General features: G+C 49.3%; 1 protein-coding gene across 1 annotated transcript; it reads right to left on the bottom strand.

Moving 5' to 3' along the window:
* Positions 1–482: 482 nt before the first annotated feature.
* On the bottom strand, positions 483–21,017 carry VASH1 (vasohibin 1). Its single transcript, XM_054027732.1, has 7 exons — positions 20,536–21,017; positions 13,416–13,504; positions 11,568–11,624; positions 10,347–10,421; positions 8,786–9,167; positions 8,091–8,203; positions 483–7,447 (listed from the first exon to the last, which is right to left on the bottom strand). The coding sequence occupies exons 1-7, from the start codon at positions 20,797–20,799 to the stop codon at positions 7,375–7,377; spliced, it is 1,053 nt and encodes a 350-aa protein (XP_053883707.1). The 5' UTR covers positions 20,800–21,017; the 3' UTR covers positions 483–7,374.
* Between the last annotated feature and the right edge of the window lie 2,264 nt (positions 21,018–23,281).

Raw genomic sequence — 23,281 nt, 5'->3', positions numbered from 1 at the left:
TCAGTACCTGCTGCTCTTGTGAGGATGGCTGGCTGGATTATCTGTTGAAGAAAGGCCTGTCTTACCCACAGGAGGAGAGTTCTGCTTCCAGGCCACAGCACCCTTTGGCCCACCACATCATCTTGAAGTTTGCCTCAGCTTGATTAGCAGTATGAAGAGAGCCTGGCTGCTCAGCTCCTTTCCTCTGGTGCTAGGACACCATGTATTTCATTCCTGCTCTCTGAGTAGGCTTTAGCTAGCATGGGCACATTGACCAACCCAGAAGATGAATGAGAGGGGAATGGTCTAGGGTTCTTTCCACTTCCCTATGAAAGCCACCTGTATTTATTCCCTTTTGGTGCTTGAATAGGATGCATGTCTTTTCCAGAGAGCTAGCCTCACCATATAGCCAGACTAGAAGTTTAAACAGCAGCTGGGCTCTGGTTTTATGATCAACAATGAAATCAGAAGCAGTTTTCATTTTGTTCTCTCCACAAGGCAAGAGCTGTGCAGACAATTTTATTTTCTAATGTGAAAGGAGGAGGAAATACTGATATGATACACAGGTGCAGTTAGAACTAAATCTAGATACAGGTTCTGTGTTGACTATAGAAAAACAGACCCACAACTGGTTAATTACCAAAAAAAAAAGGGGGGGGACGACACTTGACACAGTCCATAAAGAAAGAAACCCCTCATTGCTTGGTTAGTTCTGAGCTGTATCAGTGATGTAATGTGAATGGTTCTGTTGCACCACAGAGTAACAGAAACAGGATAAATACTGATGTGTATGGAAGGGACTATGCAAGTCCCACTAGCACCATCTCAGCCCTGCCCTGGAGGCTGGAGGGAAAACTCTGCTCTGCAGAGGTATAGGAGATTCAGGTGCTTTCTTGGCCTAAGCTGGTTTGCTCCTGAGCAGACAGCGAGTGCCTAGGCACCACCCTTAGGGAGAGTGGTTGTGATATGAATAAACATCTGTTAAGAAGACCAGCAAGCATTTTAAACTCCCCGAGGAGCACAGCTTGGCTGCATACAGACTCCACCTTGTTTTGGCAGAGCAGGAGCCAAGCAAGAACAACAACTGACCTGAGTTGGATCACAGGCTCCCTCCTATGCAGATTCTATACATTAGATACAGGGCAACAGTGCAAGACTATTAGAGCACATGGTGCTGTTTCACCAAAGCAGACTCACAAGTAAGACACAGGGGGGGAAGAGCATGCCCGGTTTACAGCTGTCCCCTGGATACTTCAATCACAAGGAATAAGTGCCTAAAACAACCTGCCCAAGTCAGTAGCAAGAGCCTCTGCAGTTGGATCAGGCCTACTTCTTCCTATCTAGTCCAGACTTCTGGCCCTCAGCAATGTAGGATTCTTTTCTACCCTGTGATTCCTTGGCAAATAGTAAGTGACTATTTTAGGGACACTCATGTTCCAGTTTATATGTACCACATGTGAACCAGCCTTTCAGGTGACTTATGGGGTCAGAGTCTGGTTCAGGGTTTTAGCTGCAATACCATGGCAACATTCTTCACATAAAACAGCTCTGGTAACAGCAACACAGCTAATAACTCCTTTTTCTACTACTGTGCAAATAACCTACCTCTCCTTCTCCTGCTAAACACAAACTACATCCAAGACAAAGCTCTGGAGTCATCTACTCTAAATGGCAAGGTATAGAGTACACTATAGAGATGTGCAGTACATCCGAACTGAGTGTCACAAGGGGCAGGATAATCACACCTAAATACAAAGCATTACAGATCCCCCAGCTGTGGCATACCATGAAATTCAGTAAGCCACTGCAGAGTGGTTTCAGAGCAACACTGGAGTCTCAAAAAGAACAGGAGTACTTGTGGCACCTTAGAGACTAACAAATATATTTCAGCATAAGCTTTCGTAGGCTACAGCTCACTTCTTCAGATGCATAGGTTCCACTTTATACATCTGTTTATACGCCTGTTCTTTTTGCAGATACAGACTAACACGGCTGCTACTTTGTAAACTGGAGTCTCAGAAGCCTAAACTATTGCACAGACGCTGATAGAGACCTGAGCCCTCTTTTCAGCTGTCAGCCTGGTACATTTGTACCATGCCAGAGTACCCCAGGAAGGAACCCCTTGGTCTCTGCTCACTGCCTCATTCATTTTAAGACAGTTGTAGAATTAAGTTGTTGAAGGGTGTGGAACAAGAAGCCCTGTCTACACCAGCACCATAGAAGTGTTAGGAAGAGTTGTGTTTTGAACCCAGCATTCATATTTAAAAATGGTCTTGCTAACAGGAAGTCAGTTAAGGCCCTCTCTCCGTAGCCCTGGTTGACCACATATACCAGGGCTGGCAAAACTTATTGACCCTCCGAGCCACATAAGATAATCTTCAGAAGTTCGAGAGCCGCAAGACATGCACAACCTGCCCCACAAAGCGTCGCCTGCTGGGGCACACATCTTGTGTCCCGACGCCCTCATGCAGGGCTAAAGCCCTGAGACCCTCCTCTCCACAGGGCAGGTAGCTAGTAGGTGGAGAATGGGGGTGGGGGCATGGAGGGCTCCACAAGCCGCACTTTAACTGTTAAAGAGCCACACGTGGCTCACAAGCCGCAATTTGGTCACACCTGACATATACAATGCAGGTATGGTCTGGCTCACGTATGGAGGCACTTCCTCCCCCCAAAAAGCGACAGAGTCCTGTGGCACCTTATTGACTAACAGACGTATTGGAGCATAAGCTTTCATGGGTGAATACCCACTTTGTCAGACGCATGCTCCAATACATCTGTTAGTCTATAAGGTGCCACAGGACTCTGTCGCTTTTTACAGATCCAGACTAACATGGCTACGCCTCTGATACTTCCTCCCCCAGGTTTGAGAGCTGCATGGACTAGGGAACATATAAGGAGGAGAGCCTGAAGAAGTGGAATTTAAACACATAATAAAAACGTCACCATTGGGGTTTTTATAGGACCTTATTAAAAGGACGCCAAGCTAGTACTGGACAAAATCTTATGCCCTGGATGCTATATGGTTCATGTTTTGCTCTGGAAACATTAAGGATTGATTGATTGATCCAGGCCTAATAGCTTTAAAGTCACTTTCTTACAGAGGTTTGGGATACAGTAAAAGATACAACTTCACCCTTAAGCTACAACACGGTCCCATCTTTGGGTCTAGCAGTCAGGCTACTACTCTTGGGGCTGGAGGAAACAGACCAGGGCAAGCAGCATGGGCAGAGGAGAGAAAGACAGCATTGCTACTTAACTGTGAATTAAGGTTATTCGGCTGTATGCCCAGGGTTTCTCATGGGAGTGGCTGGACTGCACCAATACTTTTTGCCCCTGGGCAGCAATGTCCTGCCCTCTGCTACAGTGGACTCTGAGGTGGCAGGGAAGGTGGGATTTATACTGAACTGCTCCCATCTTGCTATATTCACCATTACAGAGTGAAGAGAGAAAGAGCAAGAGCAAAAAAGTGGAGGGGAAAAAAATGATCAGGTAATTTCCAATCTCCCAGCACTGCCCCAGAGTAGAGATACAGAAGCACTAAGAAGTGGTGGTTTCAAATCCAGCATGCAGGCAGCACCAGAAGACTAATGCAAGAGGTTTCAGGTAGTCCTCAACTAGGGTTACTCCCCTGAACGGGCTTATGAAAGATACAGCCACAGTCTGATGAGTTCATTCACCCTTTTCCAAGGGAGGAGCTTGACTCCTGCTGTGATCATCTATGATCTGCAGTATGATTCCAGCTTTTGTGGATCTGCATATTTAAAATCAATGCAACATCTACTCTTTTATCAATCTTGAAAAGTGGTCAGCAACAGATGCTTCAGACGAATGTAAACCCTCCTAATGCATTTAATCATGCAGCTACACCATGAAAGAGGATATTCATGTCTGGCACCAGCTGCTGAATGCACTGAAGGATGAGGAGTAAGAGACCTTCACAAATATCTACCTGCCACTCGTTTTTTAAAATGTATACTTAATTTTCTATACTACTGGCCTCAGTTACATTCTGCATGAACAAGCCACACAGCTTGAATTACAGGGTGGCACAAAGCATTTTGTTTCATCCAGTCTATACTGATGATCTTTTAGTGTCACTGAGCTTGCCCTTGCCCTGCTTCTGCAAAAGAACCATTAGCATGCAGCTGACTCTTCTCAATTGCACAATTCTCTCATTCTTCTCCTATCCATCTATAGAGAATCAAGGGTGAGATCCATGAAGGGACTTCCTACTCTGAGTGTCACAGTGCCTAACTTTTAGGCACCTAGAAAAAAAAAAAAATCACAGGCATACCACTGTGATACACAAAGCCAAGTTAGGCACCAAGGCTCCTATTCAATGAATGGGGAGAAATAGGGGCCCCAGAATGAAATCCACAAGAGCCAATATGCTAGGCTGAGAGCCACTTAAGCTAGAGGTGTGTGCCACTTAAGCTAGAGGTGTGTGATTAGCCTCATCTCTCTCAAGGATGAGTACCTAGCTCTGCTTAGTGATCCACAAATGGGAACCGGCCGCCTGGAGTCAGACGGCTTAGGCCCCCAAGGCATTTCCTGAGGAAATGATTTAAGCACTGCCTGTGCGCTACGCAAAATGGCAAGAGCTGGAGCTACCCTGTGATTAGAGCACTCACCTGGGACGTGGGAGACCTAGGTTCAATTCCACCTCCTCCCGGGGAGGGTGATTTGAACAGGGTCTCCCCTTCTCAAGGAACTGCTCTAATCACTGCACGAGGGGATATTCTGATGTAGCTCCCTCACTCTCCTCTCTTGAAGCTGTTCCACTGTGACTAAATAGTTAAAACAGTCATGGGGCAGAGTGAGAGAGGGAATGACTCAGTAATCCAGTGGTTAGGGCAGTGAGGTAGGAGACTCCAATTCCAGTTCTCCTACTCCAATCACTATTTTCATTATTTATGTTCGGGAGACTGGCACCTGTTACTTTTGTTAAATTCTTCAGGATTACCCCCGTCATTTTGGGTAAGCAGCAATTTATGCTACCTCCCTATTCAGTCTTTCTTCCTGTCACACAACATGCTGCAGAGAGGACAGATAGTTAAAAAGGAGCCTGGACTGACAAACTGCAGTGATAAGCACAGAATAACTAATTGGTGGTGAAAGATTATGATTAGGCACCTGTAAGGGGTCAGTTAGAGCCCTCTGGAGCAGGGCTTTAAGGGTTAATACTGCTTCAATTGACAGAAGATATTACTTGATATAAGGCCCCATTCGACACTACCAAAATATCTGTGTCCCTCCCATGTTATGCCAGAAAGCCCAGTTATCCACCATAGTTATAGTCTGAATCATGCTTCCAACATGCACTCAGGTAAGAAAGAATACAGAATGTTTAACATGATTTGGATACAGTGCCAGATTTCATAAATGTTTAGACACTTTTTGTAGTGTAACAGGACCGAATGTTAAACATTTTGCCATCCCCTATCTATGTCAACATGCCTCAGGCTTGACCCACTCACCCCTTGCTTCCCACCTCCCTCTCTGAATCAATTCTGCCATGAGCTACAGCACCCCAGCCAAGTTTTAGGCCACACATGCATATCTGCCAATGCTCCTCAGTTCTGACATGCAGCATGTGGACTGCTTAGCTGTGCCTCTCCTTTGAATGGAAATTTGTGAGCTGCCAAGGCTTTAGTCAGGTGGAAAGGCCAGCCCCTCTTGCTAGAGAATGGTAATCATTAACATAATTAGTGTTGTTAAGTACACTGTCAGAACAAACAGGAGCAGGATAGGCACAAAGCTATGCTCCCTGCTCCTAGGACAGACCGACCACTGCAATCAAAATGGGCCAGACTGAACAGTTAGGAGAAATGGGATACCCTGGAACAGTGATTCACCATAGACATTTCAATCTTGATTGGGCTGGTACCCTAAGTTTAACTTGGGCATGAGCCTCTGGCTTGGACTCGATGTGGCAGCAAATCTCATTTATTTCTGCCCCTCTTGCCGAGCCTGAGCATGGGTTGCACCAAAACCTCCACAGATGAAGGGAAAGAGGGAGCATGGAGTGGTAGATCAGTGCATGAAAGGGTTGGGAGCTATTACCTTACAGCAACAGTACAGTGCCCCACCTGATTTCAATCTGAGAAACATTTCCCCACCCTACCCCCAATAGCATGTTTCCTGAAAGCATCCTCGGGGGGTACCACATGGGATTTGCTGTGGCAGTGCCCTATGTGTTCCTAGAGGTAGTATGCCTCACTTTTAGAGGCACTCCAGCAGGCACTGGCCAGCTGTGGATGTAGACAAGGGATGGGGGTGAACACGGCAACATGACCACAAAACACCATCTTATTTTGCTTAAGGATTCACCAGCACATTGGCCCCTTGAGCAGAGCACTGCACTGGAGCCTGTACCCTTCTGTTTTAAGGTTGGTTCCCAAAATTCCACTGTGGCTCTGAGCATCCAGGAAAAGTAGCCCTTCCTCACAGGGTGAGATGAAGCCAGACTGTAAGGGGGAAGTGCAAGGTGTCACTGAGAAGTGAGTGGGGAGACACATTTTCCAACCATCCTACTGGTTAAGCACCCATCCCCACAGATAGAGCTGTCCAGCAGCCTGTTTCCACATTACAATGGTATGGGCATTCCCTTCATGGCAGGCTGTTCAGGAAAGTATCCACAGCACCTCACAGGAAAGGAGAGACACACGCATCCCCCATGGAGTCAATGATCCATAGGGGGATACACTGCAGACCAGACAGAATGTTAGAGTGGTGGATTCACTGCATATGAGGCCCTCAACACCACTGACAGGTTGCATTTTCATTAGTGATGCAAGTATTAATTATTCCAGGGATTATTCCTCTTCCCTGCAGGCACAGGGGATGGGGAAGGTGATCGTGCATTTCACTCCCTCCCCAACAAGAGTGGCAGTAGCAAAATACACAGAAGTTACAAAACCAGAAATCCTTCCTTTACCAGAGACAGGGGCCTTTCCATTCCAATACCTTTCCCTCCTTCAAGCCTCAGCATAGAAGAGGAAGAGGCTCTGTGGATAAAATGCCCCACCTGTCGTCTGTCAGTCCAAAGGATTCCATGCAAAGCCTGAGCTCTGCTTGGCCTCACTCGCTCCACCCCTCACCATGTCACAGCAGGAGCCTTCCCAAGCACCCTGCAGCACCTTCCCATCAACTGGCAGATCTGTTCTCTTAAAAACTTGTTTTGTTGAATTAAAAAGTGCTCTTCCCAAGACAGGCAGGTGACTCGTCTGACCCCCAGGATACAGCTCAGGAATAGGCCTGATAGAAGTACCTTGGAAGACCAGTCCTCCATTCCCACTTCCCCTTCCCCATGTTGAGCTTGCTACAGGTGGATCCTCGTTTCAAGTGTGGCCAGCAAGGAGCCAATGGAGCCAGGCACACAAGGTGTGCCTCTCCTCACACCCGGATTTGATAACCATTGAGGTCTGGCATGGCTTTGGATTCGGCAGGCTTCTTCTCACCAGACAGCCTGTGAAGAAAGAGGGAAGTAGATATTCAGAGGCATTCTCAATTTCTCCTCTGACAGGGTAACCCATACAGATTGAGAAGTGCCAACATGAGAAGAGGAGTTTCATCCCCTTCACCAGATCCCATACTGCTAGAGTGACGGGGTGGCTCTTCTTCACCCCGCTAACTCCCACAAGAGGCTGGAATACAGAGTGGGAAGCCCAGCACCTCCACTTGAGATACTTTCCTGGGAAGATGGCTTTGGGGTAGGCCTGGAAGCAGCCTCAAAAGCACACCAGTTCTCACTGACCAATGATGTAGGTTCAGACGTCTCTTTTGGGGGTCATGTGTGTGACCCACCCCATATTAGGCATTAGATGGGGTGACCCTCCTCTATCTGCAGCCCGCCACTAATTCTAGCTATAGTTTGAAAGTGGGAAGGCAGCAACTCATATAGAGAAAGCAATGATAGAGATGAAAGGGAGAGACACTGGAGGTGCGGGGGACCACACCAATGCAGCTGAGAGACATCTCCCCAGTTATGGACTATGCCAAGAGAGTTCTCAGAAATCTGCTTTATCCAAGGGTGTGAAGGGATAGAGGGGAAATCCTATAGCACGACTGAGAAAGATCCTCCAAACAAGCCATCCACCAACCCCACTCACCGCCTCTCCCCACGGCTGTTGCGGCGGTGCGGACTGGACTGGACCCGCTGTGGGGAGGACACATCTTTCTTCCTATCCTTCGTGGGAGATGGTGGCCCTGTTCCTTTGCCGATCTGCAGGAGGAAAACAACAAGGTGGGAGAGAAGCCAGGGCTAGCAGTGGCTGGGGAACACAATGCCCAAGGTACTTCATTGTCTGGGAAGGAGTGACAGTGAAATGAAGAAAATTAAAAGCAAAAAAGAGAAGGCAGTGATGAGCATTATGTAGCTTTACTATACTGTACCCTGCCTTTAGAGAGTCTCAAGCACACCCTTCCACCCAAAACTTCTGAGCAAGTATGTATCTTGGCTCATCGGTCCAATGCCCAACAGGCATACCTGAAGGGACAGGATTCATATTCCCAGCTCTTGGGCAAGAGCTGTACCTTGATACACAGCATCTACACCTGCCAAATGAAGAGGGGTCTGCACCCCACTGGGGTCGGGGTCTGCAGAAAGGAGAGGAGAATCCTTACCCCCTTCCTCCACCTCCCTGCCTTCCCCCACCCCCACCTCAACCCAGCAGGATCTATACCTCCCAGCATACTAGCACCAGGATCCAATTAAACTCCAAGGCTTTGGCACCAAGAACAAAATTCACACCTGCAGCCTCCAAGAGCAGCAGGCAAGTCTCCCAAGTACTTCCCAGCTTCTCACCTTTAGCCTCATGTCCCGGGCATGTCTCTCAAGCTCCTTGCGGAAGTCCTCACGGCCCAGCTTTTCCACGTCCAAAATGGAGTGCTTCCACTCAATCTGCTCCACACTGTGTGGGTCATGGGACACACAATGGCCCAGCTTCACCTTTTTGAGGATGTGCCAACAGCGGTGGTATGCCTCCTCGTAGTTGAAGATCAGCTCGCTCAGTGTGCGGAAGGTGGGCGCCTTGTACATGAGCTCCTCTCGACGGCTGATGCCCAGTGCCCCATAGCGGCCCCCAAAGTTCACTCCCAGCACAATGTGGCGGAAGTAGTTCCCTGAGAAGTGAGTTTTGAAGCTGATGGGGAAACGCTCCAGTGTGGGCATGTTGTTGGTGAGGTAACTGGCAATGTCACCCCATTCAGGAAATAACTGGTGATGCCAAGGAAAGGAGTAAGATTCTTCCTCCCCATCCCCCAAAACATCTCAGCCAGCCTAGACTGAAAAGCAGATTCACTGCTGACGACAAGTACCTGATTGACATCCCTGGAGACCAAATCCTGTCTATCCCCAGAGCAGGTATAGCTCCAGCCCCCCACAAGACAAGTCTACCCTGCCCTGGGATCAGAGGGATGCTCAGTCTTCACCTTCTCCAGTCTCCAAGACTGCCCACAAAGGGAAGTTATAATGGCAGTTTTGTGCTGTGTACACCTGTCCTGCTAGGGGCTGGGAGGACCAGGGCCACCATCTCATTTCACACAGAGGCCACCAGGCAAGTTAGTTAAATTGACCATCACTATCAGTCTAGGAGGAATTGGACCTGGTGCCCTACAGGTAAAACATAACCCATTCTCCTGAGCCATCGAGATCCCCAGACTGGCATTTCATAAAAGCACTGCCTCCGAAGACAACTAACTTTCCAAAACACACAGGCCAAGTAACCTAGCTTTCAAATACTTCCCCATCACTGAAGCAACTCCAATAAATAACGAAACGTGGCCCCAGGTGGACTCAGCCTGGCAGGTCCCAGAGGAGATGTGCTTCCCAGGACGTGTGTACACAGAGGGGCTGGCTCAAGTCTGGGACTAAAACCAAGCATTATTCAAGGGAAAGTCTGACAGGATCCCTTCCATGTCTGCCTGCATTGCAAAGAAAGTGCAAGGTGACATATAGCGAGTGAAACATACCCACTATGCAATGGGGTTTCTAACCTGACGCTATTTCCTTCCTGTTTAATCCCCATATCCTTCTTCTCTCCCTCTCCCCGTTATGTTCAAAAGGAATAAACACTCAATCCTAAAGCGAGGGAGAGAAGTGACCCTGAAGAACCAACTCCGCTACTCGGGTTCTCTGCTTGGTCCCTTGCAATGCACCAGCAGCATGAGAGGGGCATAAGGGAGCAGGGGGAGTAGAGCCCTGAGCAGATACAAAGTTTGTATCTGCAGCCAATCCATGATCCACAAACATGCTCAACAGATATCCACATCTGATATAAAGTGGATATCCCCAGATTTGCAGGGCTCTACAGGGGGAGAACGTATTAGGGTGGGCACACATGCATGTTTCTAAGAGGAAAGGATACATTCCCAGGATCACAGCTTCCAGGCATTTGATTGGCAGGGCCTCTTTGGTCATTTCTTTGGCCAGGTCCATTAGCCTGTTAGACAGCACAAGGGGAAGAGATGGAGGAGGAGAATTAAAGGAGTTTGCATTGAGCAAGACTGGTGAATTCAGTTGCTGGGTGGCATATATGCAGGGCAGGTTGCAAGGAGACAGGAAGACTATTAAGGCAGACAGGAGAGGAGAAAACCCTTTAGGAATAAATTAAATTCCAACTCAGTCTTTTGCCATTCCCTTCTAACACTGCTGCTGTGGAGTTTCCCCTCACTGAGCCAAACAGGCTCTACCCTCTATGCCAGACACTACTCTCAGCAAGTCTGGAGTCATTCCCTTTCATCTCAATGAGTATAAATCCAGAGGAACTGCATCTAACCAAGATAAGAAGCCTCAGACAGGAGGCCGAGTTCCAGAGACACTTGCTTTCTCACATCTGAGGGCAGGGAAGGGGCCTGCAGCAGATTCTGCCTTGGTTACATTATAAAATGTTTGGAATGCCCAAATATCCACCCATACCTGATGGCTTGGGCCAGCAGTATTAATGTTGGCACACCAGTTTGGTTAGCAGACTAAGAGGTCCCTAGCTGTATATGTGGAATCCAGGTGCACGAAGATGATTGACTTCATTCTGTGTACATACCTGGGGGTTTACAAGGCTCAGCAGTCTGGAGGTGTCCACCACCATCACCACCTCCTTCCTCCCCCACATATTTCTTTTTCCTTTATAAAGTTTCAGTCACCAAAAAACAGTCTAGCAAGTCCACATTCTGCACCAAATGCACTCCAGGACACTGGACAGCAAGAATTGCAGAGACGTTTGGCCTTTGGGGAGCTTGTTTAAGGCAGGGCTGTGTTTTACTTCACACAAAATATCCCAGAAGCCCATGATCTAGATTATAAATTAGATGTGCTCAGAGACTGAGTAGCTCTGTCTAACAGATAGTTTACTGACTCTTGGCAACAAATCCAGCCCTCCTGCTTGAATAAGGCTAAATTATGGCTCTGACCAACTGCACCCTGAGCAGAGTCCAACCTCCTTAGGAAGGACAGAACTGTGACACTGAACAAAATCCCCAGAGTCCAGCCTGTATTCTTGGCCAGACTCAGTACAGGGGTAGCAGGCATCAGATGTGGCAAGTTCCCCAAAGAGGAAGGCAGGAGCAGGAGAAAGGCTGACAGCACTTACCCGGTCAGAGGTCTGCTCTTCTTAATTTCAAAGAACTGCGTCCCAGTATGATTGTACCTGGAGGAAAAAGGTTAAGGGGCCATGCAGACTGGAAGAGAGCTGAGAAGCCAGAGTTGCCCACATACTGCAATCTGCCTGGAGGAATCTCTTTGTACCATCAAGGTATCAGTTACCATTCTCACAGGGACCTCAGGACCCAGCAAACAAAATACCAGCAAAGAGAAAGTGGGCGTTTCCATTTGGCTATTCCTCCCACTTGCATTCTTTGGCTTGGGAGAGGAATGAAACAGAGTGGCAATCTATTTCCCTCCCTATTCCTGCTGACAGCACATTTTCTGGTCAGCCTCCTCTCCAGCAGCACAGGCTCCCAGACCTGAACAGGGTTGAAACAATCCTCTCTTGCTGCTGCCTGCAGGGGATCATGACCAGTCTAATGATGCCAAAACTACCTTGCTTTCATGCTGGCTGGTATCTATCCATAAAACAGCACAACCCCAGGATTAGCAAAAAGGTGCTGGCAGACTCCCTTCCCATATGGAGCTGACTCAAGGTGTAGGGCCGGCCCTAGCCATTCTGGTGCCCTACACAGCCCCCTCTCCCCCGCCGTGTGTGTGTGGAGGGAAGGGTTGGCCCCAGGCCTCTGCGGGGGGGGGTGGGTGGGAGGGGAGGGTCGGGTCAGGCTTGGGGAGCAGGGGGGGAACCTCTCCCCAGCACGACACGGCAGAGTGGGTTGGGTCACTCCACTTCCTGCCACCCGGTGAGTGCAGAGTGGGCCCAACCCCACACTCACGGGGCGGCAGAAAGTGGAGTGACCCGGCCCCAGTCTGCTCTGCTCCCCTGGCTCCCAGCCTTGGGGTGTAGGGGGAACCACCCCTCTGCATTCACCGGCGGCACAGCTGGGAGCTGGCAGCGTGGAGCAGGCTGGGGCCGGGTCACTCCACTCACCACCACATGGTGAGTGCAGGCTCGAACCCTGCTGCAGTCCTCAGGGGAAAGGGTAGAGTGGGGGCGGGGCTAGGGTGGAGCAGGGGTGGGAAGAGGCAGAGCAGGGGCTGGAGCAGCATGCAACTGCATAGGGCACCAGGAAATTTGGGGCACCAAATTTCCTGGTGCCCTATGCATCTGCATACTGTGTGTATGGGTAGGGACGGCCCTGTCCATATCCCATCAGCAAGATAAAAATGCACTTGTATTGCACATGCCCTCATCCTCACTCCATCCCAGCACACAGAGCCCAAGGATATGTAGGAGTCTTGTTGCCAGGCCATAAACATACAGGCAGCTGTATATGGTTGGGAGTTGGTCATCCACCTGACTCTCAAAAGCAGGAGTTGCTATCATGTTCTGGCCACCTAAAGCAGAAAGCACCCAGTAAAATGACTCAGCATGAAGCTCAAATTCCCCACCACCAGCACACCCAAGCTTGGCAGGGGAGATTAGCATCTTCTAATCCCAGACTTTAATCTGTCCCAGGCCCTCCCTGCAGGGTTAGGCAAGCACAACAACTACAAGGGCCTTCAATTAGGATGTTTTAAAAGGAACAACCACTTGAATTCAAGATGTCTGGCTTAAAGAAAACCTACCACACATTAGCTTGGCCCTGCTGACACACATGCTGCTGTGACGAAGGGGTTAACCACAGGAGACACAATTGGGCAGGATTAGAATAAAACAGCAAAACCACTCAGTGTCACAACTTCAGTTTCCTGCTTTTAGGGAACAAGTTTCATTTCCCCTTCTGGCTGAAACAGAGTCAGCTGTTCTCTTATGGTTGGCTATTGGAAGGTCTCCTTGCTTCCCCTTCCTGGATCATCATTCCTTGGTGTCTGTGATAATAGTAAAGGATACTGAAGCTCCTTGATGTAGCGTTGTATGGCTTCCAGGCGCTCAGGGATGGGGGTGGACGGCTGGAGCGCAGGCACACTCGGTATGGGAATCTGAACAGGGGAAAGCAGAGTGAGTCAGAGAGCAGACATCTTCTGAACCTGCTAGTCCCTTTGCTGAATGCACTGGCACATCACCATAGGAATTGCATTCCTCTGTAACCCAAGGAGCTAATCCCTTTTTGCTGTCCACCCGAGATATTCCTTGAGTTGACAGTCACTTCATTCTTCTATCCTCAAGTTGACAAACTGGAGGGGATTCAGAGAAGAGTGAAAAGAACAGGAGTACTTGTGGCACTTTAGAGACTAATTTATTTAGGGTTACCATATCTAAAAAATAAAAAAAAGAGGACCCCCCACGGGCCCTGGCCCCGCCCATTTCCCCACCCCTAGCCCCGCCCAACCCCACCCTAACTCCGCCCCCTCCTCCCTTCCACTCCCAGCCAGGGGGAAAAGGCTGCCCCAGTGCTACCGGCTTCAGGGTTTGCCGGGCAGCCCCCAGACCCTGTGCCCCCAGCCGGCGCTTCCCCAGCGCAGCTGGAGCCCGGGAGGGGAAGCGCCCAGCCGGGGGCGCAGGGTCTGGAGGCTGCCCGGCAAACCGTGAAGCCGGTAGCGCTCGGGCTTTAGGCAGCCCCCATGCCTCCGGACCCTGCGCCCCCAGCCGGGCACTTCCCCTCCCGGGCTCCGGCGGCGCAGGGTCCGGAGGCACGGGGGCTGCCCGAAGCCGGTAGCGCTCGGGCAGCCCGGCTCTTAAACAGAGCCGAAGAGTTGGGGAGGAGCAGAGCTGCCATTTTCCCGGACATGTTCGGCTTTTTGGCAATTCCCCCTGGACGGGGGTTTGAGTGCCGAAAAGCCGGACATGTCCGGGAAAAAAAGAGGACGTATGGTAACCCTAATTTATTAGAGCATAAGCTTTCGTGGACTACAGCCCACTTCTTCACAGTTATCAAGGAGATGGGAGGACTGTTTTTTAAAATGAAAAACTAAAAGAAAGTCTGTAGAATTTAGTTAAGTGGCAACCAAGGAGGGACACAAAATAGTCTATAAACATCTAAAGAGCATAAATACAAAGGAGAAAGAGGAGCTCAGGACAGTACACGCATCTAAGATGGAGGCATAGAATGAAAGTGTAGCCAAGTTCAGTAAGAATGCTGCAACAGCAAGAAGTATCAGGGCATGGAACAGACTCACAAGGGAAGAGGTGAAAGCCCCACCTGTTGGCACTGTGAAAACTAGAAACGAATTGGGAATAAATTTGCACTGGCAGGGAGATGGACTGGATAAGGCAATAGGGTTTTTCCATCTCTAACTTCTATGACTTTCAGTTACACAACTGTGGCTATTACCCAGACTATTGCCTTGATTCTGCAGTTTTGGCCTCGTGGGTCCAGTCAAACCTTCCTTTCTGTTTACTCAGAAGGTCAACATCTGCAGCTTTGACAGCTGATAAGAGTCCTGTCTGCCCAGCCAAAACAAAAAACAAGGCTGGATTCACAAACAGGGTCAAGGAGACACTTGGTCAATGAAAGAATGGAAAAACAGATTTGGTGCGACTATGACAGGGAGAACTTTGTGCCAGAACTTCCCCAAGCCTACTAAGGAAGGTTAATGCCCTCTGCACGTGGATCCAACACCAAAGCCACAGCTTTCAGTGTCAGTGCGGTTTTGTCAGTTCCGTTCTTCAGGGAACATGCAGTAACCCACCCCTTGTATAATAAAGTTAAACGGAGACAGAGCCCTCCCTCTAATCCTTTCATTGTATTTGGTGGTGTCTGCCTGTTTAGATGCAAGCTTCTCAGGAGAGAGGCTGTTTGTTTTGTGCAACTCCAACCACAGCAGTATTTACACAACAGCAGGCAGCTGTAAGAAGTTCTAGGTCTTGATTTTCTCTTGAGTATTTTGATCTCTCTTATTGTCTTAAGATTTTCCCCATAAGTCAGTTTGATGAAGATGCATTTTGTGACTGGTGTCCATTTTCCAGCACCTCTCAGGGAGACGAGCTGTGACTATACATAAGAACCAACAAAGTGTGCCACCTGTTGTCTCCAGTAACCTTTGTGAGCAAATACCTCACTTCAATCCCCTGCTGGGAACATGCAGAAATAGGAGCTCCTTCTATCTCAACCTCTCCCAGCAGGAGGCACTGCAAGGGAGAGGTAGAAGAGATACAAGATCCCCAACAGTTTGAGCTCCTATCACCAGGGAAACAGGAAGCCCCCTCGAGAATGATGCAGGGAATTTGGCCGTCTCTGAAACTAGTGCACGCTAAGTTGGTTTAGAAGCTATGTGATAACATACTGAGTCACAGGAAATTATTCCGAAGCAGAACCGATGAAAGTGGTAAAACCAGGGCAGGCTTAGCATTTAGCCTTAATTCATTTCTTCAGTGAGTGACTTCTGTGCAATGTTTGTGAAGAGACAAACAGCTAAAATTAACTCCCTGGGTTCTGGTTAGATACACATTATCAGCATAAGTTACTGGTTTCCTTTTAGTTTCTCCTCTCTGCTGCTGGAAACCGCTCCTCGCTGTCAGATCCCCCCCCCCCCCCCCACCGTCACTGACGAGCTACAAATCTGCTTGTTTCCACCTTTATATCTCTGCCATGTAGAATGCAAAACCTTTACAAATGCATAGACAGACCTGCTCCCTGCCTTATCACCCATGGAGCCACTGATGCTACATCAGCTCTGCAGACAGATACCACCACCACCTCTTCTACCAAAAGCAGCAAGGTTAGCAATAGGCACACTCCACAGGTTAGCAATAGGCACACTCCAATCTCAGCCCGCCCCTCCCCCCATCTCCCTTGAGTGTTCAGCCCCTGATCTATTGGGCACTCACAGTATGCACAGATTTGTTGGCTCCAGAGAAACAGTACATCACAACTTACTAGTTCCACCTCAGATCACTGCTCTGCTTAACACACAGCATTTAGATATGTTTAGTGAAATTAAGTATAAAATTTATTTACACACCAGCATAGATATTCAAGTAATAGCAAGTATTGGAAACAAATGGTTACATATAAAATTAAATCATAACACATCCTAGAACATAGACTTAAAACTAGATACTCATGTCTTGTTAAGCAATGTTCACCCAAAGTCCAAACAGCCCTTTACAGCTGTTTGGCTGTGATCCCTCTTCCAGGAGACCAACACTGTGAGCTTGTCTCCTACATGAAGGATCCAGAGTGTTACTTTGCTTCCCAAGTTATACAAGTCCCATCCTTGGTCTTCATTCATAAACAGGACACCCACCATGCGGTTTTGTTTTCTCTTGTAGCTCTTGTAACTCTACTGGCATCTGGCTCAGTGTGCAATAGACCTCCATTGGGAGGTGGACAATACACATATGACCAGACACAGAGATAAGCGTCTGTTGCCTTGGATGTGTTCCTTTCAGACAGGAGAGTATGTCATCTCCTGGTGACCTGCCTTACCTCCCAAGTGCTTAAGAACATCATTTTCAGTACAGATACAACTTGTTAAATATTATCTGTACATACATTTTATGGTGCCTGGCGGGCTCTTGGCTCTCAGTAGAGACCTCACACGCCACACACAGGTGAACTATTATGCATATATCTGACCCTGGGAATCCCTGCAAACCCTATGCACCTCCTCTGCCTGTTGGACCAAGAGGTCACTATGTCAACACTCATTAGTTCCCCCATCTGTAAAATGGGGATAATTATACTTTATTTCCTTCATAAAGCACTTTGAGATATACACATAGAGAGCTATGAAAGCGTTATTAACTAATGAGTTCTGAGGCCTCACTCACTTTGCCACATGAGCACAAATGGGCTAAACAATAGGCTTCTAAAGGAAGTAAGAGATGTTTCAGCACTTGCTCCCAACACTGCCTGCAATGGAGGGGCTAGGAGAAGCAAGGCCACAGAGATGGTGCCCTGTTGTGGCCTTAACTGAGCATTGTGATGTGGAAGTCACAATCTCACCTCAAATCAAACTGCAAGAAAATTACTAAGGTTACCTTGTGGGAAATGCCATTGATCTACTGCAGCTAGAAGAGCCCTGCTTCCTGGCTTGAAGAGGGCCGTCACCAGAAAAGTCACAAAAATGCCGTCCTAGTTTGTCACTGCCTGCAGTCACAAACCCTTTTCACTACAACATTTCACTCCGCTTGGGATAGAAAAACTGGACTAGTTTCCATTTCTCTACTAGTCCAACTCTCCAACTAGGATCGAAAAGGGCCCTTGCATGCAGGTGACAGTCTGGCACAGCCCTGGGAAACAGCAGCGTGAAGCAAGAGTTTAGGCAACCTCCTGTAGACAATGCCAGACTACTTACCAGGATGTGCGCACCAGTGAGCAGGAGACAACTCTGCTCTCTGTATTTTGTATTGGGTGATAATGCTGGCCAGTGATGGAACAGTCTCCCAACAGCCATGTTAACATGAATTTAACAGGAGCCAACATCTAGATATTTATATGGATAATGAGATCATCTACAGGGCTTCAGGACTCAAGCCAAATGCAAATTGACAAAAGTTATTAGGAAACTTTCCATCGGCAGATTATTCCTTTTGTGCCCCATACCTTCGTCCATGTATCTACAGGATTCATACAGGAACAGTATGGCATCCTGCCACTGCCTTTCAAGCTGCCATCTTGTGATCTAGAATCTCAGCCTTTTTTTGCCTGCCTGAGTCTGCTATGAGAGAGAACTGCTCTTTTCATCTCACTGAGGTGTTAACTCAGATAAATGATCAACATTGGGTAAGTGTCACTGTTGACTTGATCAGTAGTGATCTAGTTAGGTAAGACAGGAAAAGAGGAAACGTATTATGAAAATCTACACAGCCTACAGTGAGTGACAGCTCATTTACTTGAGAGTGTAACACCATTTTTCCCCTCCCCCAATCAGGGAGGCAAGGCTAACAAACATGGCAGAGCTCAGCATGCCACTGTGGGAGAGAGAGAAGCCCCAGAAGATCACATGATGATGTTTTTAAACACCTGTACAACATACTGTGATTACATCAGTGTCTCAAGGGGTGGAGCTTATTTTGTTGTCTTCCCAATTCAACCCCTAAGCATCCTGTACTGACCCTCATCCAAAATAGGATTTTGGATTAGCTAGGCCACTGGGCTGATCCTGCTATAGCAACTCCTGCATCCCTCCCAAGGCCCATTCAATCTCAGGAACCTAATGGACAACATCAGCCTCTCACAGGAGCCAGCCCTGCAGAGTAAACTTACAAAATATATTTTCCTCTGGAATATATTATTGCCAGGATTCTAATCTGTTGCATCAGTTCTTCAAAGAAACTAGACCCACTTCTGTGCATCTCAATACAAATGGTGCTCAGAGACATGGAAACATCACTACAGGCAAGGATGGGCTCTTCTCATTCCCTTGCCCCAATCCTTCCTACCACATTCACCCCTTTGTATTCCCTATAAGATGCGGAGACTGATGAGCAGTGAGCCCAGATGGCAGAATGTGTTCTGCACCAGCCTCACTGAATATAGTGCACAAACCGGGCTACTACTGCAGGTACCAAAAATAGATGCTTGGCTAAGTTTTGGTCAAAGAAACACCCTCAGTGTTGATCCAGACCATGCTTAACAGACACAGAAGAGAAACAAGGGTTGGAGTTTCAGAGTAGCAGTCGTGTTAGTCCGTATCAGCAAAAAGAACAAGGAGTCCTTGTGGCACCTTAGAGACTAACAAATTTATTTGGGCATAAGCTTTCGTGGGTAAGTCTCGTGATTCAAACAGGGGACTGGACCCCTGAACTCCAACATTTCCTTACTGGCTCTGCCACAGACTTGCTGTGAGAGCCTAGGCAAGTCGCTGCATCTGAAGAAGTGGGTTTTTTACCCACGAAAGCTTATGCTCAAATAAATCTGTTAGTCTTTAAGGTGCCACTGGACTCCTTGTTGTTTTTGTGGATACAGACTAACAAGGCTGCCCCCAGATACTTAATCTTTTTTGACTCAGTTGTCTCTATTTGTAAAAATGGGAAGAAAGATATCTATTTCAAAGGACAGTTATAAGACAGTGAATATTTGCAAAGCACTTTCAATCAGAGGATCTAAATATACCCTAGAATTACCACTAGAAGCCATGCATATACAAAAATGGCAACCTCTACAAAGACTCACGAGGCTCACACACAAAGGACTCAATACAGCATCAATATTAAGTTGCATGATCTTGGGTTCCCCTTTTCATAGGATTCTCAGCAGTACGGCCAGAAGAGACAAGACGTGAGATCATCTAGTCTGATTCCTTGTCGGCAACAAGTTTCCTCTACGCAAATTCTACAAGCGTTCTCTAATCTGCTCTTAATTCTGTCAGAGCCACCTTTATAGGCAGGAACCATTCCAGTGCAAAAATTCCCCTTGCTGTGGGGAAGACTGTCCCTCATGCCCAACTTAAGTGTTTCCTTTTATAGCCTATAGCTTGTTCCTGGTTATAATTACTCAACTCCCACTCCTCCAGCTTTCCCCCATCTCAAGTATTTAACCAGTCATAAATCCCAGCTTTACTTTCTGTTTCTCCAAGATGCACACATTAAGTTTCCTAATTCACCAGACAGATCCCATCACCTTGTACCTTTACCAGGTTGCCCTTCTGGATTATTTTTAATTACAATCTTTTAAGAACAAAGTGTTCAGATCAATACACAGTGCTCCAGAATGCAGCTGGAGCACTGTCATCCCCTCTTTCAGGCCAGGCAGGCTGCCTCAAAAGCTAAATCCCAATTCTGTACTTGGTCTCAGAATCCTGGCTTTTCCCCGTTTGCTGTAAGGTTACTGGACATGTGGCTTTTTGCATAAGCACAAACAGTATCAGAACAATTAAATGGAAAAACTATTAAATCAAAGCCCAAATCCCGAGCAGCCCAGGACAGAGACTCTCCCCCTGATATGGAATCCCAATACTTTACACCCTTATAACTGTTTCTGTTGAGTGAAACCCCCACAACAGAATTATTGATCTGAATTTCCATGTTATATAATACAATCCCAGCTTCTCTACCATTCTCTGAGTGGACTGTCTAAAGCCATGTCATTTGATTTATTAGTATCGGTTCTTTCAGGAATTCTCACCTTGGGTAGGTCTGTGGCTCGTCGAATTCTTTGAGCCACCATTTCTCCCTCAGGGTGGATCTTGGCCACGTGTCTCCACATTCTATCCCAGGTGGGCTCATCAATGGGTAGCCCTCCTCGGTTCACAAAGAAAGGAACTCCACCATCTCGCAGATCTTCATCACCATCATCTTCGGGCTCCTCCTCTCTCTGAGTTGCCTCTTCGCTGGCCTCAGAGCGCTTGGTGGCAGCAGCGCCACTGCCCCCCGTTTTCCCCCCAGGCATCCCAGTCTGCACTTTGGAAATTGGTGGATTACAACACTATGCCCACCACCCCCCTCAGCCTGCCAGAGACAGAGCAGCACATGGCAGCCTGAGTGCAGAGGCCCTTTAAGGAAAAAAGGGTGTGGCTCATTCACATAAGAACAGTGCAGTATCAAGGTATATTTTACCCAACAGGAGGTTGTTTCCTCAGGTCAAACCAGAAAGAAGAGTCAAGGCAGGGCCCAAACGAAGTGGCCTGGAGACATACCATAGATAGACTTTTTTTTTTTTTTTGCTCTCCCTCGATCGAGCAGGCAGAACCGGACAGGCGCAGAACAATGAAAAGGTCCAGTTATAAAACAGCAAGGACAGCAGGGGGCTGTATATTCAGATCAGGCCACCCCCCCCCACAAAAGAGAGAGGCTCCACTGACCTAGTAAGAGATTGGCAGTTACAATCAGTAGGAGCACATCGGTGAAGTACACCCAAGCAGAGCTAAGGGGCAGGGACAGGGCACACACCTGACTGACAACAGGCTCATACCACCTCAAAATATTTGTCTCGGTGAAGGAAAATTAACCTGCTAGAGACCGGGGAAACTGCAGCCACCCTTAGACAATAAGACCATTAGACCCAAACAAAAGCGAATGGCCACAAAATAAGGCAATCAGCCCCCTAGGCTTTGTTCGCTCCAGGAGCAAGCCGGCCCAGGGGTAGTTCTGGATACCCGCCTCAAATGCCATCGCCGCTTTCAGTCCAAGCTCCTGCTTGTGCCTGCTGAGCTCAGGAGGGGTCACAATGCAACGGGGACCGGCGACCAGGGCCGGCGAGGCTCCGGCCCCCCTGCCGGGGCAGGAGGAAGCTGCTGCCAGCTGCTGGAGCCGGAGAGCAGAGGAAGCGCAGTCCTGGGGGTGGCTCTTGGTGAGGTTGCCGGACAGAAGGCTATTAAGGCCGGGGAACAGGAGACAAAGGCCCGGCGTCCCCTGGCTACCGCTGCGAGGAGAACCGGCTGGGCAGGGGGCTGCGGCAGCTGCTGCATGCGGAGTAACAAAGCCCCCGTCCGAGGCCGTCCCGGGACCGCTGATGTCGCGGCTAGAGCCCAGGCGACACCTCCGCTCCGGCTGCCCCAGGCGCGCGCTGAGCTCACACGCCCGCGGGCTGAATCGAGCGCTGCCGCCGGCTCCACTCTATGCCCGGAGTCAGAGAGACGCTCCCCGCGCATGCGCCCCTCCCCCAGGCGGCCCCGCCCGGTTAAAGGGACAAGAGAGCCCCCAGCCGGTCTGCCTGAGCGGGCGGGCGACGGAGCGGACCTGGGAGGTAGGAAAGGGGAGTCTCTTCTCCGGCTCTGTCCGGAGCGTCCCCCGGGTGCCCTGGAGCGGAGCGGAGCGTCCCTGCCTGCCTGAGAGCGACGCGCGGGTCTTCCACGCCTGCCTGCCCTCGCTACCGGCTGCTGCTACCGCTTAAGGCTACTACAGCACAAGAGCCGCGCTGAGGCAGCTGGCTATTGCTGCTGCACAGGAGGAGGGGAGGAGGCACACACACGATTGGCAGCCCTCCCTTCCCCGGCACCCACCAGGAGGAGACTCCGAGGGGAGGGGGCGTCAGGCCGGGAGACATCTGGAGTAGACCTCACTCACCTGAGCAGCCCCTGGGGCTTCGGTGAATGTCTGACCCTGTGATCCGCCCCCCCCCCCCCCCGCAGTCATTGCTCCTGCCCCATGCTGGGACAGGGGCAACCCCATCCCCCATGAGGCTAGGATGAGGGGCAGCAGGCTGTAGCAGGGGAGGAAGGAAGCCACATGTAAAGGCAGTCTCCTCCCCCCCAGCACTCACCCACCACAGGGGAGGCAAGAGGGGAGGTAAGGGGGGAGGCTTCCTGGACCTGAGCAGCTGGGGCTTGGGTGAGTGTTGTGACACCCTGCCCCCCCACCCTGCAGCCACCACTTCTGCCCCATTCCCCACCCCCAGTGAAGCTATGGTGAGGGGCAGTAGCAGGTGAGGAGGTCACATGTGATGGCAGCTCCCCCTGGCACCCACCATGGGGGAGGTGAGTGGGCTTCCTGGACCTGAGAGGGGCCCTAGGAGCATATGTAGTGACAGTGGTGCAGAGTGAGTGTGCTGTCCGGGGGTGGGTCCAGAGCTTGCTGCTGAAGGGGGAGTCCTCTCTGGCCCTAGCCCTGGGGCAGCCTGCCTGTACCCCAAGCTCCTCATCCCCGGCTCTGCCCCACCCTAGAGCCTTTGCCCTCAGAACCCCAGCCCTAAGCCCCCTCCTGGACTGTGAACCCTTTATCCCCAGCCCCACCCCAGAGCCCTCACCTGAGGGGAAAAACACGCTACTTATATTTGGCAGTCAGTTTGGGGTATGATCGTGTTTAGCACAATACTTGATTATTTTACATCCTTTCAAGTATATAATTAGTTGAAGCAGCCGAGTGCTGCTTCTGACTTTCCACTTTTAATTGGCCCTTGTAATCTTGTGGCACCGGCACACTGTAGCTTCATT

Source organism: Malaclemys terrapin, chromosome 4, assembly GCF_027887155.1.
Source record: "Malaclemys terrapin pileata isolate rMalTer1 chromosome 4, rMalTer1.hap1, whole genome shotgun sequence".
Lineage (NCBI taxonomy): Eukaryota > Metazoa > Chordata > Testudines > Emydidae > Malaclemys > Malaclemys terrapin.
The sequence above is the reverse complement of the archived record's forward strand: the minus strand, read 5'-3'. Positions and strand labels throughout refer to the sequence as shown.